The sequence below is a fragment of the Podarcis raffonei genome, chromosome 12 (genome assembly GCF_027172205.1).
Source record: "Podarcis raffonei isolate rPodRaf1 chromosome 12, rPodRaf1.pri, whole genome shotgun sequence".
NCBI lineage: Eukaryota > Metazoa > Chordata > Lepidosauria > Squamata > Lacertidae > Podarcis > Podarcis raffonei.
In genome coordinates this window covers 9,130,351-9,150,902 of record NC_070613.1, presented here as the reverse complement: position 1 = coordinate 9,150,902, position 20,552 = coordinate 9,130,351, and the positions used below count along the sequence as shown (strand labels likewise).

Below are 20,552 nucleotides of genomic sequence, written 5' to 3'. Positions count from 1 at the left end.
GGTCTCCTAGGTCCTAGTACCAAACTGTAGCATACTGGTGCAAAAATTCACAAATGTATGTGAAAATGGGGCAAACCGAATTCAAGACTTGGAAAACGTGTTATAATAATAATAATAATAATAATTTATTATTTATACCCCGCCCATCTGGCTGGGCCTCCCCAGCCACTCTGGGCGGCTTCCATAAAAACCAAAAATACAGTAAAATATCACACGTTAAAAACTTCCCTGAACAGGGCTGCCTTAAGATGTCTTCTGAATGTCAGGTAGTTGTTTATCTCTTTGACATCTGCTGGAAGGGCGTTCCACAGGGCGGGCACCACTACCGAGAAGGCCCTCTGCCTGGTTCCCTGTAGCTTTGCTTCTCGCAATGAGGGAACCGCCAGAAGGCCCTCGGCGCTGGACCTCAGTGTCCGGGCAGAATGATGGGGGTGGAGACGCTCCTTCAGGTATACTGGACCGAGGCCGTTTAGGGCTTTAAAGGTCAGCACCAACACTTTGAATTGTGCTTGGAAACGTACTGGGAGCCAATGTAGGTCTTTCAAGACCGGTGTTATGTGGTCTCGGCGGCCGCCCCCAGTCACCAGTCTAGCTGCCGCATTCTGGATTAGTTGTAGTTTCCGAGTCACCTTCAAAGGTAGCCCCACGTAGAGTGCATTGCAGTAGTCCAAGCGGGAGATAACCAGAGCATGCACGTGGTTATTCTCTAACCACGTGGTGCTCTCGGGTGCAATGGTACCCTCAAGGTCTTCCTTTGCTACCCATGAAGCCTTTGAACCACCACTCATTTCCCCCTCAGTCATGAGGTGGTGAGGTTCTCTTTTCCTGTCACAAAAAGGACATAGAGTTGAAGAAGGAAGTGGCAAGACTGACACTCCTTCCCACTTCCTCTTTGAGCTCTATGCACTTTCCAAGGCTCAGATTCATCTACAAGATTCAGCCTTTACTCAGATCTCTTGGGAAAGCAAAGCACGAATACGTCCCTTTCTCTCTTTATGCCTCTTTGGCAGGGTATTGCAGATATTAATATTGCGTAGCTTCAAGCGGTTGGGTGCATAAAAACAGACTCATTTTGGAAATAGCACATTGCCAAGGCCCATAAGTTGAATTAAAAACTTTACTTGCAGAACTTTGTTCAAAGCATAATAAAAACATCAGATGATACATCCAAACAGTTCTGTAAGACATATTTCAGTCCAAAGCATAAGCTCAGCATCTTACAAAATATGAAATAATTCCAGCAGAGGTCTGTCTCTTCCCACATCCTGCATTCCTGCCTGGGGCTGTGTGCTCCTGGAGAACTTCATTTACATCCTCACTCTCACAGAGCCTGAGAACAAGAAGCTCCAGCCACCACCCTTCCAAGATGGTGAATTTGCAGTTCAATGTCTCTCATATGATCTAAAGTTAAACACTCATGTGTTAGCTAGCAGAAAACATCAATAGTTAATTGTCAACTGAGTTAAAGCTCAGTCTCTTAGAATGCTGCAGTGGAATTTTCCAATGTTAAAGCTTTCAGCAATACGCAGGCATTCCCACACCAGTGTGAATTAAACAATTATACTTAACACAGGGGAGCTGATCTTGGAAAGGGAGGAGAGAAGTGACCAGAGGTCATGGCACCTGCACTCGCTCAAAAATCAAAATGCACCCACGGACTTGAAAAGGTTGGCAACCCCTCTTCTAGCTAAATAGAAAGATAGGACTTAAAAACTGAAGAAACAAGCACCTGGGAACAGTTTGTGTTGTAGCTTCTCACTGGAGTTACGGGTGTCTTTAGCACCACTAACCGGAAACCAGTCGTGGTTGTTCGAGTTTGCAGTGGTGTGACGCTTGTTGTGCTTTGCAGGTATGGAATGAACACGCAGCTAGGCATATTAACCCAAGTTGCTGCATGGATTTGACCTTTCTCATTAACAAACTGACGAAGGGATTATGCTGACTTTAAAAAAAATAAAATTGTTTCCTTAAAGATGGCAGAAGCTCAGAACGAAAAGTCTTCCAAGGCAAGCATCAAGTCGGATGAGGATTTGCTCCCACCTCCTCCACCCCAGGATTCTGCCTCAGCCGCAGCTTCCACTCCCGCGACTCAGGATACTAACCCTCTGCCTCCACCTCCTCCCAAGGAGTCCTTCTCCAGGTTCTACCAGCAGCGTCAGGTGAATGAGCTGAAGAGACTTTACCGCCATATGCATCCAGAGCTGAGGAAAAACCTGGAAGAGGCTGTGTCAGAGGACCTGGCAGAGATGCTGAGTACCGACGACCCTGGCGCACAGGCCATAGTGAATCTAGATGCGGTGCTTCCAGGAGAGGTACAATCCATGCGCTGGATCTTTGAGAACTGGACGCTGGACTCCATTGGAGAACGTCAAGCCGCCAAGAAGCTGACCGAGGAAGAAGGCATCCCGAGCGAAGATGTGAAGAACAGGTCCATGAGGTTTGAAAGCCAGCCGTTCAACGGAGACAACCTGGTCCCTTCGGCCCAGTCATCTGAGAAGGAACAAGCCAAAGGCGATGTACACACGGCTCGGTGGTTGTTTGAAACCCAGCCGCTAGACTCCTTGAACAAAATGTATTTGGATGAGACCGACTTGCAAGAGGCAGTCCTCAAAGAGCCCGTGCAGAGAGGGGATGTGAAGGGGGCTGCCCGGCTCTTTGAAACCCATTCCTTAGACGCCTTGGGTCGCTGCAGTTCGGTGGAGGAGCAGAATATCTTGCAGCTGAAGTCGGAGATTCAAGAGCTCAAAGGCGACGTCCAGAAAACCGTCAAGCTCTTCCAAACCGAGCCCCTCTGCGCCATCAGGGACAAAACAGGAAACATGCACGAGATCAAATCTGTCTGCAGAGAGGAAATACAGAGCAATGCCGTGAAGACAGCCCGCTGGCTCTTTGAGACCCAGCCTCTGGACACGATCAACAAGGACACCTCCAAAGTGCAAGTCATCCGAGGGATATCGCTGGAGGAGGTGGCCCCAGGGAACGTCAGCGGAGCAAAATGGATGTTCGAGACGCAGCCCCTGGATGCCATAAGGGAATTTACAGTGGAAGAAGCAGACTTCAAGGCTTCTCCAGACCTTATCCAGGGGACCGATGTTAGTAAACAGTGTCTCCTTTTTGAGACACAGCCTCTCGACGCCCTGAAAGGAGAAGCCTCTGACAGCATCCCAGCCAAGGAGGAAGTTATCAAAGGTGACGTGAAGTCAACCCTTTGGCTGTTCGAAACCCAGCCGATGGAGACGCTGAAGGATGACTTCGAAGTGGGTCATTTGAAGAAAGTAGAGCTTTCAGAGAAGGAGAAAGGAGCGGTGAGGCAAACAAAGCACATCTTTGAGACCTGTCCTCTGGGCAGCATCTCCAAATCTCCACCTGAGGACTCCTCAGCCACCAGCGTACAAGAGGTGGAGAAAGGCGATGTGAAGGCCTTCAAGAGCCTCTTTGAGACCCTCCCTTTAGATAGCATCAGGCAAGCGAGCACCGAGGAGGCTGTCAAGGAAGGAGAGGAAATTGTTCCAGGGAACGTCAAAGCCAATCAGCTGCTGTTCGAGACGACACCTCTGTACGCCATCAAGGACAGCTTTGGGAACTTCCACAAAGTCACCTCTGTGAGCAGAGAAGAGGAAGTTGTGGGCGGAGATGTCAAGAACTACAAGTGGATGTTTGAGACCAAGCCCTTGGACCAGTTTGACGACAGCATCCAAAAAGTGGACCTTATCAAGGGGATCACTAAGCAGGAGGTGGTTGCCGGGAACGTGGAGACAGCCAAGTGGCTTTTTGAGACGCAGACCATCGACGTCATCCACAGTCAGATGAACCAGGCAGAGCAGAAGGTCTCCGAGAAAGGAGACTCTTCCCAAGGGGGTGACGTGAAGACCTGTAGGTGGTTGTTTGAGACACGCCCAATGGACACCCTGTATGAGAAAGAGGAGAAGAAGAAGCAGGATGGCGAAGAGCCTGTGCCACGAGCAGATGTCAAGTCGTGCACATGGATGTTTGAAACACAGCCCTTGGATTCCCTGAAAGGCCAAGAGGAACAATATCTGCAGGTCAGCAAGACCTATTGCCAGGATGAATTGCAAGGGGTGGACGTGAAAACAGCCAGGCACCTGTTTGAGACGGAACCCTTAATCAATAACGTCACTAGTGACGCAGATTCAAAGAAAATAATCCGGTACTCCAGCCGTGTGGAGATCCAGTCTGGAGAAGTGTCCAGGGTGAAGGAGTTTTTTGAAGCGAAGCCCTTAGATTCGGCTGGTAAGTCCAGCCCGTCCATGAAGGCCATCGATATCCCAACAGATGGGAACATCGAGGCAGGGGCAGTGCACAAGTTTACCTGGCTCTTTGAAAACTGCCCCATGGATACCTTGAAAAGCAGCACGGAGGGCATTCAAGAGGTGCCCCCCGAAAAGGACATCCGAGGTGGAGATGTCGGAGGCAAGAGATTCGTCTTCGAAACCTACTCCCTGGATCAGATCCACGACAAAGAGAACGAGATGCAAATCAAGAAAATCCAGGAGGAGACCATGAACAAAGACAGCGTCAAGTCCTGCACGATGCTGTTTGAAACACAGCCTCTTTACGCCATCCAGGACAGAGACGGAGGATACCATGAAGTCACATCTGTGAAGAAGGAAGAAATCATGAAAGGGGATGTAAAAGGCGCCCGGTGGCAGTTTGAGACCAAACCCTTGGACCAGATCAAGAAAGACGAAGAGGTGTTTGTGATCAGGGCTGTTACCCAAGAGGACATCAAGAAGGGAGATGTCCAAACAGCCAGGTGGAGGTTTGAAACAGAGCCTCTGGATTCCATCGCTGATGAGAAGAGGCCTGTCTTGAAAACTGTTGACGACGTGCCAAAGGGGGACGTCCAGTCCAACAAGCAACTCTTTGAATCAGAGCAAGTGAGTCAAAAGAAGTATGTGAGGATGGTCAGTGTCAGTGATGTCCAGCAAGGAGATGTGAGGACATCCACCTGGCTTTTTGAAAACCAGCCTATTGACTCCCTCAGAGGAGAATCTGAAAGCACCTCCAGCCTGAACACGGTACAGAGGGAGGACATTGCCAAAGGGGAAGTGAAACGCTGCACGTGGCTGTTTGAAACTCAGCCCATGGACAGCCTGAAAGACACAGAGGCTTCTGCGAGTGCTGAGCCCCAAGAGCTGGTCCCTCAGGCCGACGTGAAGAGCACCACGTGGTTGTTTGAAAGCACGCCTCTGGACAAGCTCAGCGCTTCTCAACACTGCACAGAAACAGAAGTTAGGGAGAGAACCATAAAGGACACTTTGGAAGTTCTCTTCTCCTACCAAGTGATCCAACACGACGGCATCCTTATCGAAGCCAACGACATTGAGAGCGTCAAGATGGCCAAGTATCAACTCGGCAGCCAAGGAGCCCCCGAAATCCAGAAGGAAGAGGTCATGGGAGGCAACCTGCAAAGGATCTTGATGCGGCTGCTTCAGAGGCCCAACGTGGAGAGCCAGGGGGTTTTGGTGCAGGAAAAAGAGAGTGGGGATATCAAAATCAGTGCAGTGCAGCTATTGGAGTCTGGCAAGGCTGAAAAGAGCCAAGAGGAGTTGAGCAGCAATGCGGCAAAGGCTCTCCAAGAAGTTCTTAGCCAAGACGCCTCAAGCAAGAAAGGGATCGTTATGCAGGAGACACAAATGGGGTCAGCAAACTTGACCATCTACTCTCTCCTTCACTGCGTTGCTCAACAGCAGCAGTTTGTCAAGGGGGATGTCAAGTCAACGATTGGGAATCTGCTGGCTTCTGCCCAGGAGCAGAGGGCAACTGCGACCGTCCGGCGAGAGGACAATGAGAGAGGCAATGTCCAGCTGTACACCAGCTGCATCGAAAAGGGAGACCTGGATTACTTAAAGAACCTCCAAAGGGATTCCGAGATAGAGGGCCTGGTTTCCTCGCAAGCAAAAGAGGAGACCCTGAAAACAGTGGAAGAGGTCAGAGTATCTCCTGCCCAGCTGCAGGAGGAAAAAACTGTGACAGCGGCAGCAGACATTGTGCTGGGGAATAGCAGTGGGGCTAAGCGAGTGGTCTTATGTGAGAGCAAAGAAGGTACATTAGAAAGGAAAGCGATGCATGCAACTGACCTGGGTTCCTCTGCACGCTGCCTTGCGCAAACTCCACCCCCTGTGATAGTCAAAGAAGGTCTTGTTTCTGGGGGTGTTAATTTGCCCATGCAGTCAGTGCAAAAGGCACAGAATGGTAGCCACAGGGTAGCCAGAGAAGAACAAATTATCTTGGGCAACAGGAAGGAGGGCACAGCCGTCATCACCACCACCACCACCAAAGTGGCAGATCAGAAGAATAAGACAGCTGGGGTGACCCACTGTTCCACGGTCGGGGAAGCCAGCCAGATGGTGGCACAGCCTAAAACGCAGGTTCTGGGGAGCGACCTTCAAGCAGCGATGCAAAGCCTACGGCTAGCCACAGCAGAGGCCCAAAGCCTCCAGCACCAAGTCCAGAGCAAGCTGCAGAAGACGACCGAAGAGATTCAGCTGAGCCCCGCACAGCCCCAGGCGGCCGTGCAATCCATTGCAGCAAACACAGAGGGCTGCGTGGCCACCAAGCAGCAGCAGCAAGCGAGCAACGTCACCTTCCTCCGAGTGCAGGAGGCCTCCAGGTCCCATGCAAGCATGTCTCAGAAGACCATGGTGTCCCACGCAAAGGTCAGTGCTTCCGAGGAAGTCCAGGGAGGTGCGCTGCCCGTTGCAGCCTGCCCGGACGGCCGAGCTGCGCCTAGTGCAGGTCTTAGTATTAAGGACGGCCTGTATACTGCCACGCCAGTGAAGTCCTATGTAAACCCATTTGTCGAGTCTGATTACAAAGAGCACTCTTCCGTTCCAGAAGAACGAGAGCAAGAGGCGATAATCGGAGGGGATGTAAAGACCGCTATCCGGGCCCTCCAGAGTGCCGCCACAGAACAAAGAGACAAAGTAGACAAAGAGGACGTTGTCCGTGGCAACTTAAAAGCCACGCTCGAGTCCCTGGAGAAGTCTAACGTTAATGTCTCCAAAGGAGATTTTAAAGCGGCCATGATATACAGGAATGCAGGGCTGTCCCATTCCACTTGTAAAAAGAAACACGAGTCTCAGTCTGTTAGTAGTCAGGCAGCTGCTGTAGCAGCTTCAGGCTCACAAGCTCTTAATGACTTTACTCCTCCTCCTCCAGCTTCAGCTTCAGTGATGGCCGAAGGCACCTCGCCACCCCCAACCAAACTGAGAGAAGCAGAGGCTGTAGAGCATTGCCTCCCCACACCACCCCATGTTCCTCAGACTCTCCCTCCATCACCTGCCAAGCCCAGCATCCAGCGTCCTTTAGAGAAGCCGCAACTTCCCCCCAAGCCCGACGTTCTCGCCCCACCAAGGAAGAAACCCGTCCCACCTCCGAAACCAGACTTCCTTTTGAAGGAAGCGCCGCCCCACCCTCCCTGCTGCAGGAAAGGGCAGTCAGGAAAAGCGGTGCCTCCCCTTTCCCCACCCAAACCTCCAGCCACAACTGAGCAGGACAAGCCTATGGCTTCCCCCACGAACCAAGCCAGGGCACCTGGGGAGGCTGACACGGGGAAGAAATCTGCATGCGGAGATGATTCGACGGGTTGCCCCATGCCGACTGTCGTCACGGACCTCGCTTTTGAGAAGAGGGCCACGAAAAGTACCGTCAAGACCCCTCTGCAAGTAGCGGAAGAAAAATATAAGGCAAAGAAGGAAGGGCAGAGCAAAGTGGAAGCGTCTTCATCAGAGGAGATTAAAAATGGGTCGGTTGCCTGCGGAGGAGGGAACTGCCATCCTACTACACAAATCCAAGGATCCCTGGAGTTGTGCCAACAAGAAAAGAGTTGCTTGCTGCCTGGCAAGCAAGACTCTCTCTCACCTCTTGGATGCCAAATGGGTCTTCCTAATTTGGAGGGTCAGAGGAAGCCATATCTCTCTGCAACATGCGAGGCCAATATTCTGAGAAAAGGAACCGTCACAGCCCACGTCTCCTCATCGAAGATAGAAAAGGCAACCGTCATTGGAGCCTCTGCTACAAAGAGAACAAATCCAAGAGCACAAGAAGAGACACCAGGAACTTCTGGTTCAATGTCTTCACAATCAAAGCAGTTCTTTAAAGGGCACCAGTCTGTGAGCAGCAGGGGGTTAGGAGAACCGGAAGCGAAGGCTGAACAAGAGACGGAAAAGCCAGTCGTGGTCATGCGGGAGAAAGCGTGCAGAGAAACCGAAGACGAACGTCGCAAGAGGCTGTCTGTTCACAAGGAGGAGATCATGAAAGGGAACGTCAAGGAAGCCATGGAGATATTTGAGAACCTGCGAAGGCAAGAGGAGCTCCAGGAAATCCTAACCCGGGTGAAGGAGTTTGAGGAGGAAACCTCCAAGGTGGATGTGAAAGCCTTGAGAAGCCTCTTCGAGAACGTCCCTGAGTGGGTGGTGTATCACAAAGCTCACCTGGCGAAACAGCCCAAGGCGGAGAAAGCTGGGCAGATGAAGGAAGCACGCGAAGATGCCGACAGTGTTTCGTCGGTGGAGTTAGCCTTTGAAGATCTAGAGAGAGCCAGTGCTGAGATCATTCATCTAAAGGAGCAGACCCTGAGCAGGCTGCTAGACATTGAAGAGACCATCAGGAAAGCCCTGTATTCTATTTCCAGCCTAAAATCTGAATCAGACATAGCTGGGCTCTCCGGACTTCTCAAGGAGTCTCTTGGGAGTTCCCAGAGCCTTGCAGCCGGCAACAACATCCGCAAGATCAGCATTGTCTCCAGCAAAGCCAAACAAGAAAGAGGGGTGCAGAACTCATCCTGTGGAGAGGAAAGGAGGCACGAGGTGCCCAAAGTGGAGCTAGGGGTCCCCTGCATTGTTCAGCCTCGAGCCACTTCTCCTTCCTCCCCTTCCTACATCTCCATTCAGTCGGCTGCACGGAAGACTGCAGAGTCCCCCAAAATGGCACGTTCCTCTTCCTCAGACTACTTGGACAGGGCTGCAGAAAGGGACACGTTCGCTCAGGATATTTTTAGCTCCTTGCCACGTCACTCGGTGAGGTCTGACGGCTGCAACTTGACCTTCAGTGAAGGTGAGCAGGAGCTCATCAAGATGAAAAAAGGAGGGAGCTTAATTAAGCAGCAATATCTCCGTAGTCCCGACCATCTCCAACATCACCTTAGCAGCAATGGTGATCAGGAACGGGAGACCTCCCAAAGCTTGACTCAAGGAGGAGGGGCTTCCCTGAGCTCTTTAAGCCCATCAAATCCACGAAGGCAAAAAAGCATACTAGAACTTCAGACGAGTTCTGATGGATCCAAGCTCTATGGGGCTACTCGAACCGTAACGGAACAGTATGAGGAGGTGGACCAGTTTGGAAACAAAATCATCACTTCTTCCACCACCGTCACCAAACAGTCAGAGACTCAGACCTCCTCCACATGCGACATGGTCTCCTGCCCTACTAGATACGAAGTGACAGCCTCACCAATCCTTCGTAGGTACCTGAACAGCCCAGCAGAAGACTTCCACTCCAACGGAGGCAACCAGGAAACAGGGGTGGTCTATGTCACTTTCAGCAACTCCAAGCCTGCCAAAAAATGAATCAGATAACAGTGATGGTGGGTGGTCTACCAGCTAGCTAATCTCACCCCAGGCTGAAGGTTAAGCCAGCTGGTTTTAATAGGACCCAAATGTCTTTAATCCAGCACGTTCAAGATAAAGGAACTGTAAATTATGGAAATTGCATGACAGGAGAAGCTCTTCAGCTTCGCAAAACTTTTGCAGAACAGTCTTAGGGTTTGTGTGAGACTGTGACTGATGAACTCCAAACCGGTTCTGGAAGAAGATGGCTTCCTGCCATCACAATACAGACCTGGATTTCAAACTGAAGAGAAAGAGATTGGGGCAACTGCTTTTAAGAGTGGGCCCTGTGTTTAAGACTTCTTCTAAGGCTCGCCCTGCTGTCCTAGGCCAACGGTCCAACAGTCTTTCCCCAAAAAATAGACAATCAGATGTTCAAAGCAGAGGTCAAAGAGACAGACACTGGACACAACTAAAGAACCAGGGAGCCAATATTTTGGGGGGATCACCAGTGTTGAAGCAACGATTCTTCAACATCAACTTCATTGGACTGGTCATGTTGTGCGGATGCCTGATGATTGTCTTCCAAAGCAGCTACTCTATTCTGAACTTAAAAATGGAAAGCGTAATGCTGGTGGTCAACAAAAGAGGTTTAAAGACTGTCTCAAGGCAAATCTTTAAAAAATGTAGTATAAACGCCAACAATTGGGAAACACTTGCCTGCGAGCACTCCAATTGGAGAATAGCCTTTACCAAAGATGTCAATGGGCTTTGAAGACACTCAAACTCAGGACGCAAGGGAGAAACGTGCTAAGAGGAAGGCACGCTTGGCAAATCCACACCGTGATCAACTCCCGCCCAGGAACCAATGTCCCCACTGTGGAAGGACGTGTGGATCCAGAATTGGCCTCCACAGTCACTTACGGACTCATTGTTAAAACCATGTTTATGGAAGACAATCTTACTCAGCTACGAGGGATCACCAAAGAAGAAGATGATTCTCAATATGCGGTGCCCTTCCCCCACCTCTTATTTTGATTGACAGACGCCCCCCAACCTATTTGCTCCCCTTACTCTCACTTCCCTCCATGCCATTTGCCCACAGACACTCCCATGACTTCTCTATAGCTAGAAATTGAAACAGTTTTTATCACAGCTGTCAACAGCTTCAGCGTTATTACGTTTCCAACAGAATATTTAGAGCTATCCATATGTAGCAAAAGATCCGTATCAGGATGAAATACATTAACCCATATTTAATAATTCCTATCATTGTCTTTCCCTCTTAATGAGAAAATGCGGGGAGGGATTCTAGAAAATACCAGGGTGGTTTTTTTGCATATTGATGGTTATTGCTTTCCTCTTTTTAAAAAAAAAAAAATAGAACTGTAATTTATTATTCATTGTTAACATGTCTTGTATTCTTAGACTCCTCGCTTTCTTACCTGTTCAGTATTTAAATCAATTGTGAAACCATGTAAGAGCAATTTTATTACAACGTTTTGTATATTCTCAAGTGAAGATTTTAGGTATTTTGTGGTTGTTTTTTAAAAAATTTGCATTCTGAAGGTAAATTTGACTTCTGAAAAATAACTTGGGTCAGTTTGTTTGCCTGCGTGGGTGTGCTTAGCCAAAAGAGTTAATTCCTTTGAAATCACCCATCAGATCATTTCTCTTCATGAAGTAGTTAAATCTGTCTATTGAAAGAGCCAGGTGGGTTTTAAATGACCATGAAACAACAATGAAAATTCCTGAACACTTTTACAGTGTGGTGTGGTGGGGGTGTTTTTTTCTTAGCCAAAGACCTGTTTGTTATTTTATTTAAACTGACCATTTCAACACCAGTCAGACATCCTTCATTTTTTCATTTCTCTTCCAATAACAGCAGTCTGGTGTACAGAAGTTAAGAAAGTAAAGAGAATCACTTTTACAAGGCTGAGTGATGGGGGAAACTTCCACATTCTTAATTCCTGTTCAAGGTTGCCTACATTTCTTTAAGTCAAACTGCTATTAAAGAAAAGAGGATTAAGATAATACATATCTTTTTATGTATGAATCAAAATTTATAGACCTCTGCATGGCATAAAGCCTTCAAAATGGTATACAGGGCGAAAACAGAATAAAACAGAAGCACAAGCTCTAAGGACATCAAAATTGATTCAATGAACTTAAAAATATATATAAACCATCCATACAAACCCTAAAAAGGAAATTCATTATAAAGGAGATTCTTACCAAACACCAGGAATAACTTTCTGACAGAAAGAGCTGTTCAACAATGGAACAGAATTTCCATCCATGGAGGTTTTTAAGCAGAGGTTTGGATGGCCATCTCTCATGGATGCTTTAGCATTTCACGGGGTTGGACTAGATGACCCTCGGGTCCCTTCCAACTCTTAAGATTCTATGATTCTATGACTTCCGGCTCCCTGTCCTGCAGCTACATATAATATTCATTCCTTAAAACCCGACCATTCTATCTTCTATAAACCTGCATTATTTCAATATTCAAACTCCGATATTACCAGTTCATTTTCTGTTTCACTCAAAAAGTCCATAAGAAATTTCCATTCCTTAACAAATGTCAGTAATGATTTTTCCCCCCTGTCTCTAATCAAGCTTCACCATCTCAGCCAGATCCAATCATTTCATCAGCCATTCTTCTATAGCAGGGGTCAGCAACCTTTTTCAGCAGTGGGCCGGTCCACCGTCCCTCAGACCATGTGGTGGGCCGGACTATATTTTGAAAAAACAAATAAATGAACAAATTTCTATGCCCCACAAATAACCCAGAGATGCATTTTAAATAAAAGAACACGTTCTACTCATGTAAAAACACACTGATTCCTGGTCCGTCTGCGGGGCTGATTGAGAAGTCGATTGGGCCACATCTGGCCCCCAAGGCTTAGGTTCCCTACCCCTGTTCTATAGCTGTGATGAATTTCTTGCGACTTTCTGGGCATAAGCAAAACCACCTTGTTCCTCCTTTTCAAGGGCTCCTGCCAGATTTCCAGAGTCAGTGGCGTGTGATGGTTATGGTCAAAAGGTCAAACTAGGTAAAGGTAAAGGGACCCCTGACCATTAGGTCCAGTTGTGGCCGACTCTGGGGTTGCGGCGCTCATCTCGCTTTACTGGCCAAGGGAGCCAGTGTACAGCTTCTGGGTCATGTGGCCAGCATGACTTAGCCTCTTCTGGCAAACCAGAGCAGCGCACAAAAACGCCATTTACCTTCCCGCCAGAGCGGTACCTATTTATCTACTTGCACTTTGACATGCTTTCGAACTGCTAGGTTGGCAGGAGCTGGGACCGAGCAACGGGAGCTCACCCTGTCGCAGGGATTCGAACCACCGACCCTCTGATCAGCAAGTCCTAGGCTCTGTGGTTTAACCCACAGCGCCACCTGCATCCCTCCCTGTTCTATAGCTATGATGAAGTTCTTACGACTTTCTGGGCATAAGCAAAACCACCTTGTTCCTCCTTTTCAAGGGTTCCTGCCAGATTTCCAGAGCCAGTGGCGTGTGATGGTTAGAAGGTCAAACTAGACCAGGGTTCAAATCACCACTCATCCATGGGAGGCCTTAGGCTAGTCACACTCTCTCAGCCTGGCCTACCTCACAGGGTTAGCGTGAAGATAAGAAATGGGGAGGAGGGAGAAACTGAAATACAGAACATCAGAAAATAAGAACTTTATTTAACATATATATATATATATATATATATATATATATATATATATATATATATGTTTCTTATATATATATATATATATATATATATATATATATATATATATGTTTCTTTCGCCTTCTAAATTCAAGCAATCACTCGATGAAAAGTGGACATCATGGAGTGTTTATTTGTGCAGAGACCTTCCAAGGTGTTCTGGGCCAGCCGATTTTTCTGGCTGCTGAGGATTAAAATTCTGGATCCAAAGGAATCTTTCCTGACTCTTCATCTCTCCTGAACGCAGCCAACAATGACCTCATCGTTTGTGTCACAGACATGTCCTAATGCCCCGGGGAAGCTGTTTATAGCACGTGAAATAATAGCAGATGTGTGATCCTTTTCGCGAAGTCAGTCTCATCCAGGAAACTGACGCACCTCGTCTCAGATTACTCCAGCTCCACAACATGCCTCCAGTTTGTGGCTCTTGTGGAGCAAGAAATGAAATTGCTCAAAATGCAAATCCAGACCAAAGAAAGGGCAGAAAAAACACTCTTGCCACCTCCCTTTTCAGCAAGCTTTCTCACTGTGGAATTTAAGCGTTGCGTTGCATAATTTGGAGGATATAAATTCAATTGCCGGCTCACCAAATAGTCATTGTGGATGTGTTGCCTTTCTCCAACCATTCTAGAATATCGTTTCAAAAAGCAAATCATATTATGGGGTGTTCGTGTTAAAGTGGGAGTGGGAGGAATCGCTCTAAATAGCCAGATTAGGGAGTCCAGCTCTGCGTGGCACTCTCAGTTCTGCCAACTCTACAAATCTGTGGTCACTTTCAGAAACCTGCTCATCACACGTTCGTCCTGGTTTGTTTGCTGCGAGATTAGACAACTCTCAGCGCCCTTAACAAAATACAGTTCCCAGGACTCTGTGAGAGGAGCTGTGACTGTTTAAAATGGTTTGATACTGCTTTAGGTGTTTATTGCAGATAGGCCCATAATATTACGTCAAGCAAACGTTATCCCACACTTCCCAGTGGATTTTCTATTTACAGTTGTACCTTGGAAGTCGAACAGAATTCGTTCCAGAAGTCCATTCGACTTCCAAAATGTTCGGAAACCAAAGGGTGGCTTCTGATTGGCTGCAGGAAGCTCCTGCGGCCAATCGGAAGCCACGCTGGACATTCGGCTTCCGAAAATTCTCCGAAAACCGGAACACTCACTTCTGGGTTTTGATTGCTCGGGAGCTGATTTGTTCAGGAGCCAAAGTGTTTGAGATCCAAAGTACGACTGTATTGCAAAAAGTCAAATTTGGAGGGAGAAGGGAGAAGGAATGTTCCGCAAGACCAAATCGGTTTCAATTGCTCAGCTTGAATTTGCCTGTATGCAAATGCATCTCTCCTGAAAACAATAAAAGCTTGGCGCTTTGCCTTTGGGGAAGGGCCATAGTTCAGTGGTGGAACATCTGTGCTGCATGATGCAGAAGGTCCCAGGTTCAAATCCTGCCCAAAACCCTGAACAGGTGCTGCCAGTGTGAGCAGGCAGCACTGGACTAGATGGACCAATGGTCTGACTCAGTATAAAGCAGATCCCTATGTTCCTATGGAGGGACGGACGCAGGTGGTGCTGTGGGTTAAACCACAGAGTCTAGGACTTGCCGATCAGAAGGTCGGCGGTTCGAATCCCCCTGACGGGGTGAGCTCCCGTTGCTCGGTCGCTGCTCCTGCCAACCTAGCAGTTCGAAAGCACATCAAAGTGCAAGTAGATAAATAGGTACTGCTCCGGCGGGAAGGTAAACTGCATTTCCGTGCACTGCTCCGGTTCGCCAGAAGCAGCTTAGTCATGCGGGCCACATGACCTGGAAGCTGTACACCGGCTCCCTTGGCCAATAAAGTGAGATGAGCACTGCAACCCCAGAGTCGGTCATGACTGGACCTAATGGTCAGGGGTCCCTTTACCTTTACCTTTATGTTCCTATGGCAGCGCTCCTTGCCTGCTGCAGCTGCTGCTACAGCCTCCCAGATGACCCAAGATAATTTCTCAGCAAGAGAGATGATGGGGCATCGTAAGCATCAGTTCTCATGGATGTTAAAACAGTTTGGTCCAGCCTTCCTCAACCCGGTGCCCTTCGAATATTCCTGGGCTCCAATCTCCCATCATACTTGGCTGTGTGGGGTAGGAGAATCCCTCAATTGTCATTTATCTTGGATTGTCGTTTTTCCAAGTACAAATGCTTACGATGGCAGTGTAAGACTGCACACTTGACCCAGTTAGCTGGGAGTAGGCTCCATTGAAAACAGGGGGACTTACTTCTGAGTAGACAAGTGTAAAGCTCCATTTACAATAAAGGAATAAACACTCCACATATTTCCTAAGAAATGGCTGGCTGCGGAAGCGTTGCAATGAAAGAATTTAAAGTGGATTGGTGACATTTTCCTTCAAAATTATAGGAAGGCCTTTGTGTGCCAGCTTTACCATTTGCTACATTTATTATTATTATTTTTATTATTATTATACTGCCCTATACCCGGAGATCTTGTTGGGATACTGCCAGGGAGATAAAGTCCATCTGAGCCCCCAAGCTCGGTGCTGGACGATCCATCGACCTCCCGTAGTCAGGCAATGTCAGCAATTCAGCGACACTAAGCCTCAGGCTTAGTGCACACTATAACAGCAGAATTCACACAGCAGGAAGTTGCACAGCATGAGAGCAGAACATGCATATTTACAGTTTTATTTGGCGTTGGTCAGAACAAAGAAGGCATGACCGTCTGCTCCGACTGCTCAGGCAAAACAGACAGAAAACGAAAGGAACTTACAACATAAACATCCTGTGAGACAGGAAATTACGCAGGCTGTTATACAAACATCCTGCTCCCTTTTAAGGTGGAACGGAAATATCCTAACATCCTCCCCCTTTCCGTGTAACCTGTAGTACCTGTGGTTCAACCCAATTGCAACCTTTGTGCGTAAACCTTCAGTTGTTCTCTGTTAACAACCTTAGACAACAGATCAGCAGGAATTTCATTTCCTGGCATGTAGGACACCTGAATGAGTCCTTTCTGAATACACTCTCTTGCACGATGTAGCTTAATCTGCAAGTACTTGGTCCTCTGCTTGCAACTCTCCGAGTTCAGCAAAGCCAAACAAGATCTATTGTCTTGATACACTTGTATAGGACATTTCACAGAAACCCCAATGTCCTTAAACAGTTGCATCAACCATTCACAATCCATGAGTGAAAATGACAGAGCATTGAGTTCTGCTTCACAGGAACTTAGGCTAACTGTGGTCTGCTTTTTGCACAACCAGTCAAACAGGCAGTGGTTGTACATGTAGCATACTCCAGAAGTGCTTGTACCATCTGTGGTGTCACTTCCAAAACTTGCATCTGCAAAGATTTCAAGACCTCCAGTCTTCTGACTGGTGAACCTCAGCCTGTAGTGCATAGTCCCTTTCAAATACCGGGCTATGCGCTTCAGAGCTTTCCAATCCTGAACAGTAGGATTGTTAGCATGTCTGCTAAGCAGGTTAGTGCTTACAGCAATGTCAGGTCTCGAACATCTAGCAATGAAATTCAACTTGCCTAGAATGCATCTGTATAGCGTTGTGTCAGAAAACGCTTCAGCAGTACTGTCTACCTGGTAACCTGCCACCATCGGTGTGTCTGCTGGGTTTGCATCAACCAAATTCAACCTGGTTAATACATCAGCAATTTTCTGTGTTTGGTGTACCAGAAAATTACCTGCTTGGTCCCTCTCCACCTGCAGAGAAAGATAGTTGGATACCTCACCAAGATCCTTCATGTCAAAGTGCTCCTTCAGCTGAGCTAGGGTGCTTTGGTAAAAAGCCTGATTCTTCCAAAACATCAGAAGATCATCAACAAAACATAAACAATACAGTTTGTTTTGCCCCTCCTCCTTGACAAACACACACGGATCAGCTTTGCCCTGGTGAAAACCTAGAGAAAGCAACGTTTCAGTGAGTTTTGTGTTCCAACACCTGGCACTCTGCTTGAGACCATACAAGGATTTCCGCAGTTTACAGACCATTCCCTTCTGTATCTGCATCCCGTCAGGTGGAAGCATGTACAGCTCCTCCCCCAAAATCCCGTACAAAAAAGCTGTATTTATGTCATGATGGGAAACATGCAGTTTCTCCTCCGCAGCGATCTTGAGCATCAGCCGAATGCTCTCATATTTGACCGTGGGTGAGTAGGTCTCGTGGTAATCCTGCCCTGGTACCTGTGAAAAACCTCTGGCAACCAATCTGGCTTTGTGTCTGACAACCTTGCCATTCTGGTCTGTCTTGGCCTTGAAGACCCATTTGCTGCCAACCAGTCTCATCCCTGGGACTACCGGTACCAGTTCCCAAGTTTGGTTCCTGTTCAAGGAATCAACTTCAGCCTTCATGGCATTAAGCCAAGGCTCAGCATCTTTAGAGGTTAACTCCTGGACCTCTTTGAAGCTTGAAGGTTCCCACACCTTCTCTGAGCTACTAAGAACAGCAGTTGCCATCTTAGCAAACTCATCAGCAAATCTCTTTGGAGGTTTGCCTTTGGTCGCCCTTTCAGACCTGCGAACCAGACGCAAGTCTTCTGGACTCATCTCCTCCTTCTTAGGAGAAAAACGACCAATGGTGAACAGTGGTTCTTCCAGTTCATTGTCAGACTCATCAGATGGTCTGACTGAGGCCTTTGCGCTCTTGTAGTCTGCTGTGTCATCACTGTCACTGACAGCAGCAGCAGCGCCGCCCACTGAACTGGAATCCAAACTCTGATCATCACCATCATCATCATCATCATCATCATCATCCTCAGTTTCCTCAGCTTTCTCAGCATGATCTGCTTTCTTCACATCACCTACATCTTCCTCTGGGTAACTCTGGAAAATTCCCACATTTTCCCCCCACTTAGGATTGTACTCAACACTCCTTGTGAACTTTATGGATTTAGAGTTAGTCATCCATACCCTGTATGCACCTTTTTCGTACCCCATGAACAAACCATGTGCCCCACGCTTCCCAAGCTTGTTGCTTTGTGGGGTGTGCACCCACATGTCAGAACCAAAGATTTTCAAGTGCTTGGTGTTAGGTTTCTTACCAAACATCTTCTCATAGGGAGTGCAGCCTATAGGTGATGACAGTCTGCGATTAAAAGTGTAAACAAAATTCGCCAAAGCCTCCCCCCAAAACTTCTCAGGGAGATTGGCATCATGCAACAAGGTTTTTATCCCTTGCAGCAACGTTTGATTTGCTCTCTCTGCAAGCCCATTCATCTATGGCGATCTAGGCGTTGACAAGTCATGCTGGATTCCCTTCTCAGTCAGGAAAGCTTCAAACTGCTGAGAAGTGAATTCCCCGCCTCGATCAGTAAACAGACAACCAATCCGTTTACCGTGAGCATTCTCCAACCAAGCACAGAATGCCTTGAACCTAGGAAATGCTTGCGATTTCTGCTCGAGCATAAACACATGAATGTACCTGGAAAAAGAATCAATTAGAACCATGAAGTACCTTGCTCTTCCCAAAGAGGGCGCTAGAGGACCTACCAGGTCTGCGTGAACTAGCTGGTAGGGTTTGGAAGCCTGCCTGCTAGACTCCTTGCCTTTTGGAGCAACCTTCACCTTGTTCTCTGCACAAGATACACATTTCATGTGAAATTTGCAAGGTTTGATGTCCAAACCTTCAACCAACTCAGGCATCTTGGCTAGCGCTTGCCAAGAGAGGTGACAAAATCTGCGATGTGCATCATGAATGCATCCTGCATGAAGAACCTTGTTAGTTTGTGCAACACAACAAGAATCAGCATTAGACATAACAGCATTGTCATCATAAGTTAGACAGAACAAACCATCCATCAACTTTGCATGCAAAATGTCCTCTTTGCCTTTTCTGATGACACAGACAGTCCTCTTGAAGGAAACCTCAAAACCACGCCCATTCAGCTGTGGTACACTAAGCAAATTGTCCGCAGCTCCTGGAACAAAAAGTACACCTTTGATGGTAGTATTCAGACTTGCAAGTTTCACAGTCCCAACTCCTGCAGCCTGCAAAGTCCTTCCATCAGCCAGCTGGACCTCTCCATCTTGAGGTGTGAAGGATATGAACAGATGGCGGTCTTTGGTGAGATGGCGCGTGCAAGCTGAGTCGACTATAAACCTGGCCTTCCCCTTCGAAGCAGATTTGCTGGCAAACAAAACCTTGTTTTCCACCAGCGTGGGCTTTTGCAGCTTGCCTTTAGCCTTTGGTGAAGCTGTGCCAGCAAACATAGCCTTGTTTTCCACTGGCGAGGGCTTTTGCAACTTGCCCCCCTGCTCCTGGCCATCAGACGTGCCTTTAGCCTTTGGTAGAGCTGTGCCAGCAAACATAGCCTTGTTTTCCACTGGCGTGGGCTTTTGCAACTTGCCCCCCTGCTCCTGGCCATCAGACGTGCCTTTAGCCTTTGGTGGAGCTGTGCCAGCAAACATAGCCTTGTTTTCCACTGGCATGGGCTTTTGCAACCTGCCCCCCCGCTCCTGGCCACCTGCAAGCATCTTGCTCTGTTTACATCTGGTCTTCCGGCCTCTGCAAAGGCTCTGACCTTGGTTCTCACGAGAAACAGAGCTCTCAGCAGCCGACTCTTTGGCTCCCCCTGGAGGCTGGAATGCTGCCCGGGATGACGTTGTAGTCTGCTCCCCCTGCAGCTTGCAACCGGTGCCCTCAGCATCCCTGCATTCACTAGCATTCTGGGAAACAGCCAGGACCTCCGATGCATTCAAACACTGGGCTGGGATTATTGGCTGGTGGGCCTTTTTCAAAGCATCCCACATGTCACGTGCCGTGAGATTTCCAGCAAGCGTCTTTATTTCCTCCAGAGAGACGGATAAGACTATAACATCCACGGCCCTCAAATTCTGGCCCTGCCATTTCTCTGTCCGAGGAACTGGAGTGGCTTGAGAGACAGTATGCCAGACTCCAAACTGACGCAGCAAACTCTCACACCATTTTGCCCAGGTCTGATAGTTGTGCCGATTTAACTTAGGGCACTCAGTGGCCTCCGAAGCTTGGAAAAACTCCATTCCAGCTTTTTACGTGAGCCGTTATGCCTTGGAAGACGTGTTATCTTGGCAGCCCATTAATCACGATGCCTCTGGCTCGGCTCCCAGGCCAATTAGTTTTGCCGGACATCAAAGACTTCTTCCGCGGCAAACAGAAAAGCCTCTGCTTTCACTTTCCCAGCACATACCTTTTTGCAGTCTGTCACTGTCTTACTCTTCTGCAAGTGCCGTGAATCTGGGCCCGAAACCTGTTGTTGGGATACTGCCAGGGAGATAAAGTCCAT

The 20,552-nt window shown here is 48.0% G+C and overlaps 1 protein-coding gene across 3 annotated transcripts in view; it reads left to right on the top strand.

Moving 5' to 3' along the window:
- Positions 1–20,552, top strand: part of XIRP1 (xin actin binding repeat containing 1) — a 291,979-nt gene that overhangs the window by 3,679 nt on the left and 267,748 nt on the right. Inside the window, exons 2-3 of one of the 3 annotated variants that reach the window (XM_053410152.1) lie at positions 1,974–6,680; positions 7,183–7,309. In XM_053410152.1, coding sequence (XP_053266127.1) covers positions 1,974–6,680; positions 7,183–7,197 — 4,722 coding nt within the window. In that variant the 3' untranslated portion in view covers positions 7,198–7,309. Of the gene's footprint in view, positions 1–1,973; positions 11,184–20,552 lie in introns of those variants that run through there. The other 2 variants (XM_053410151.1, XM_053410150.1) reach the window with 2 other exon arrangements.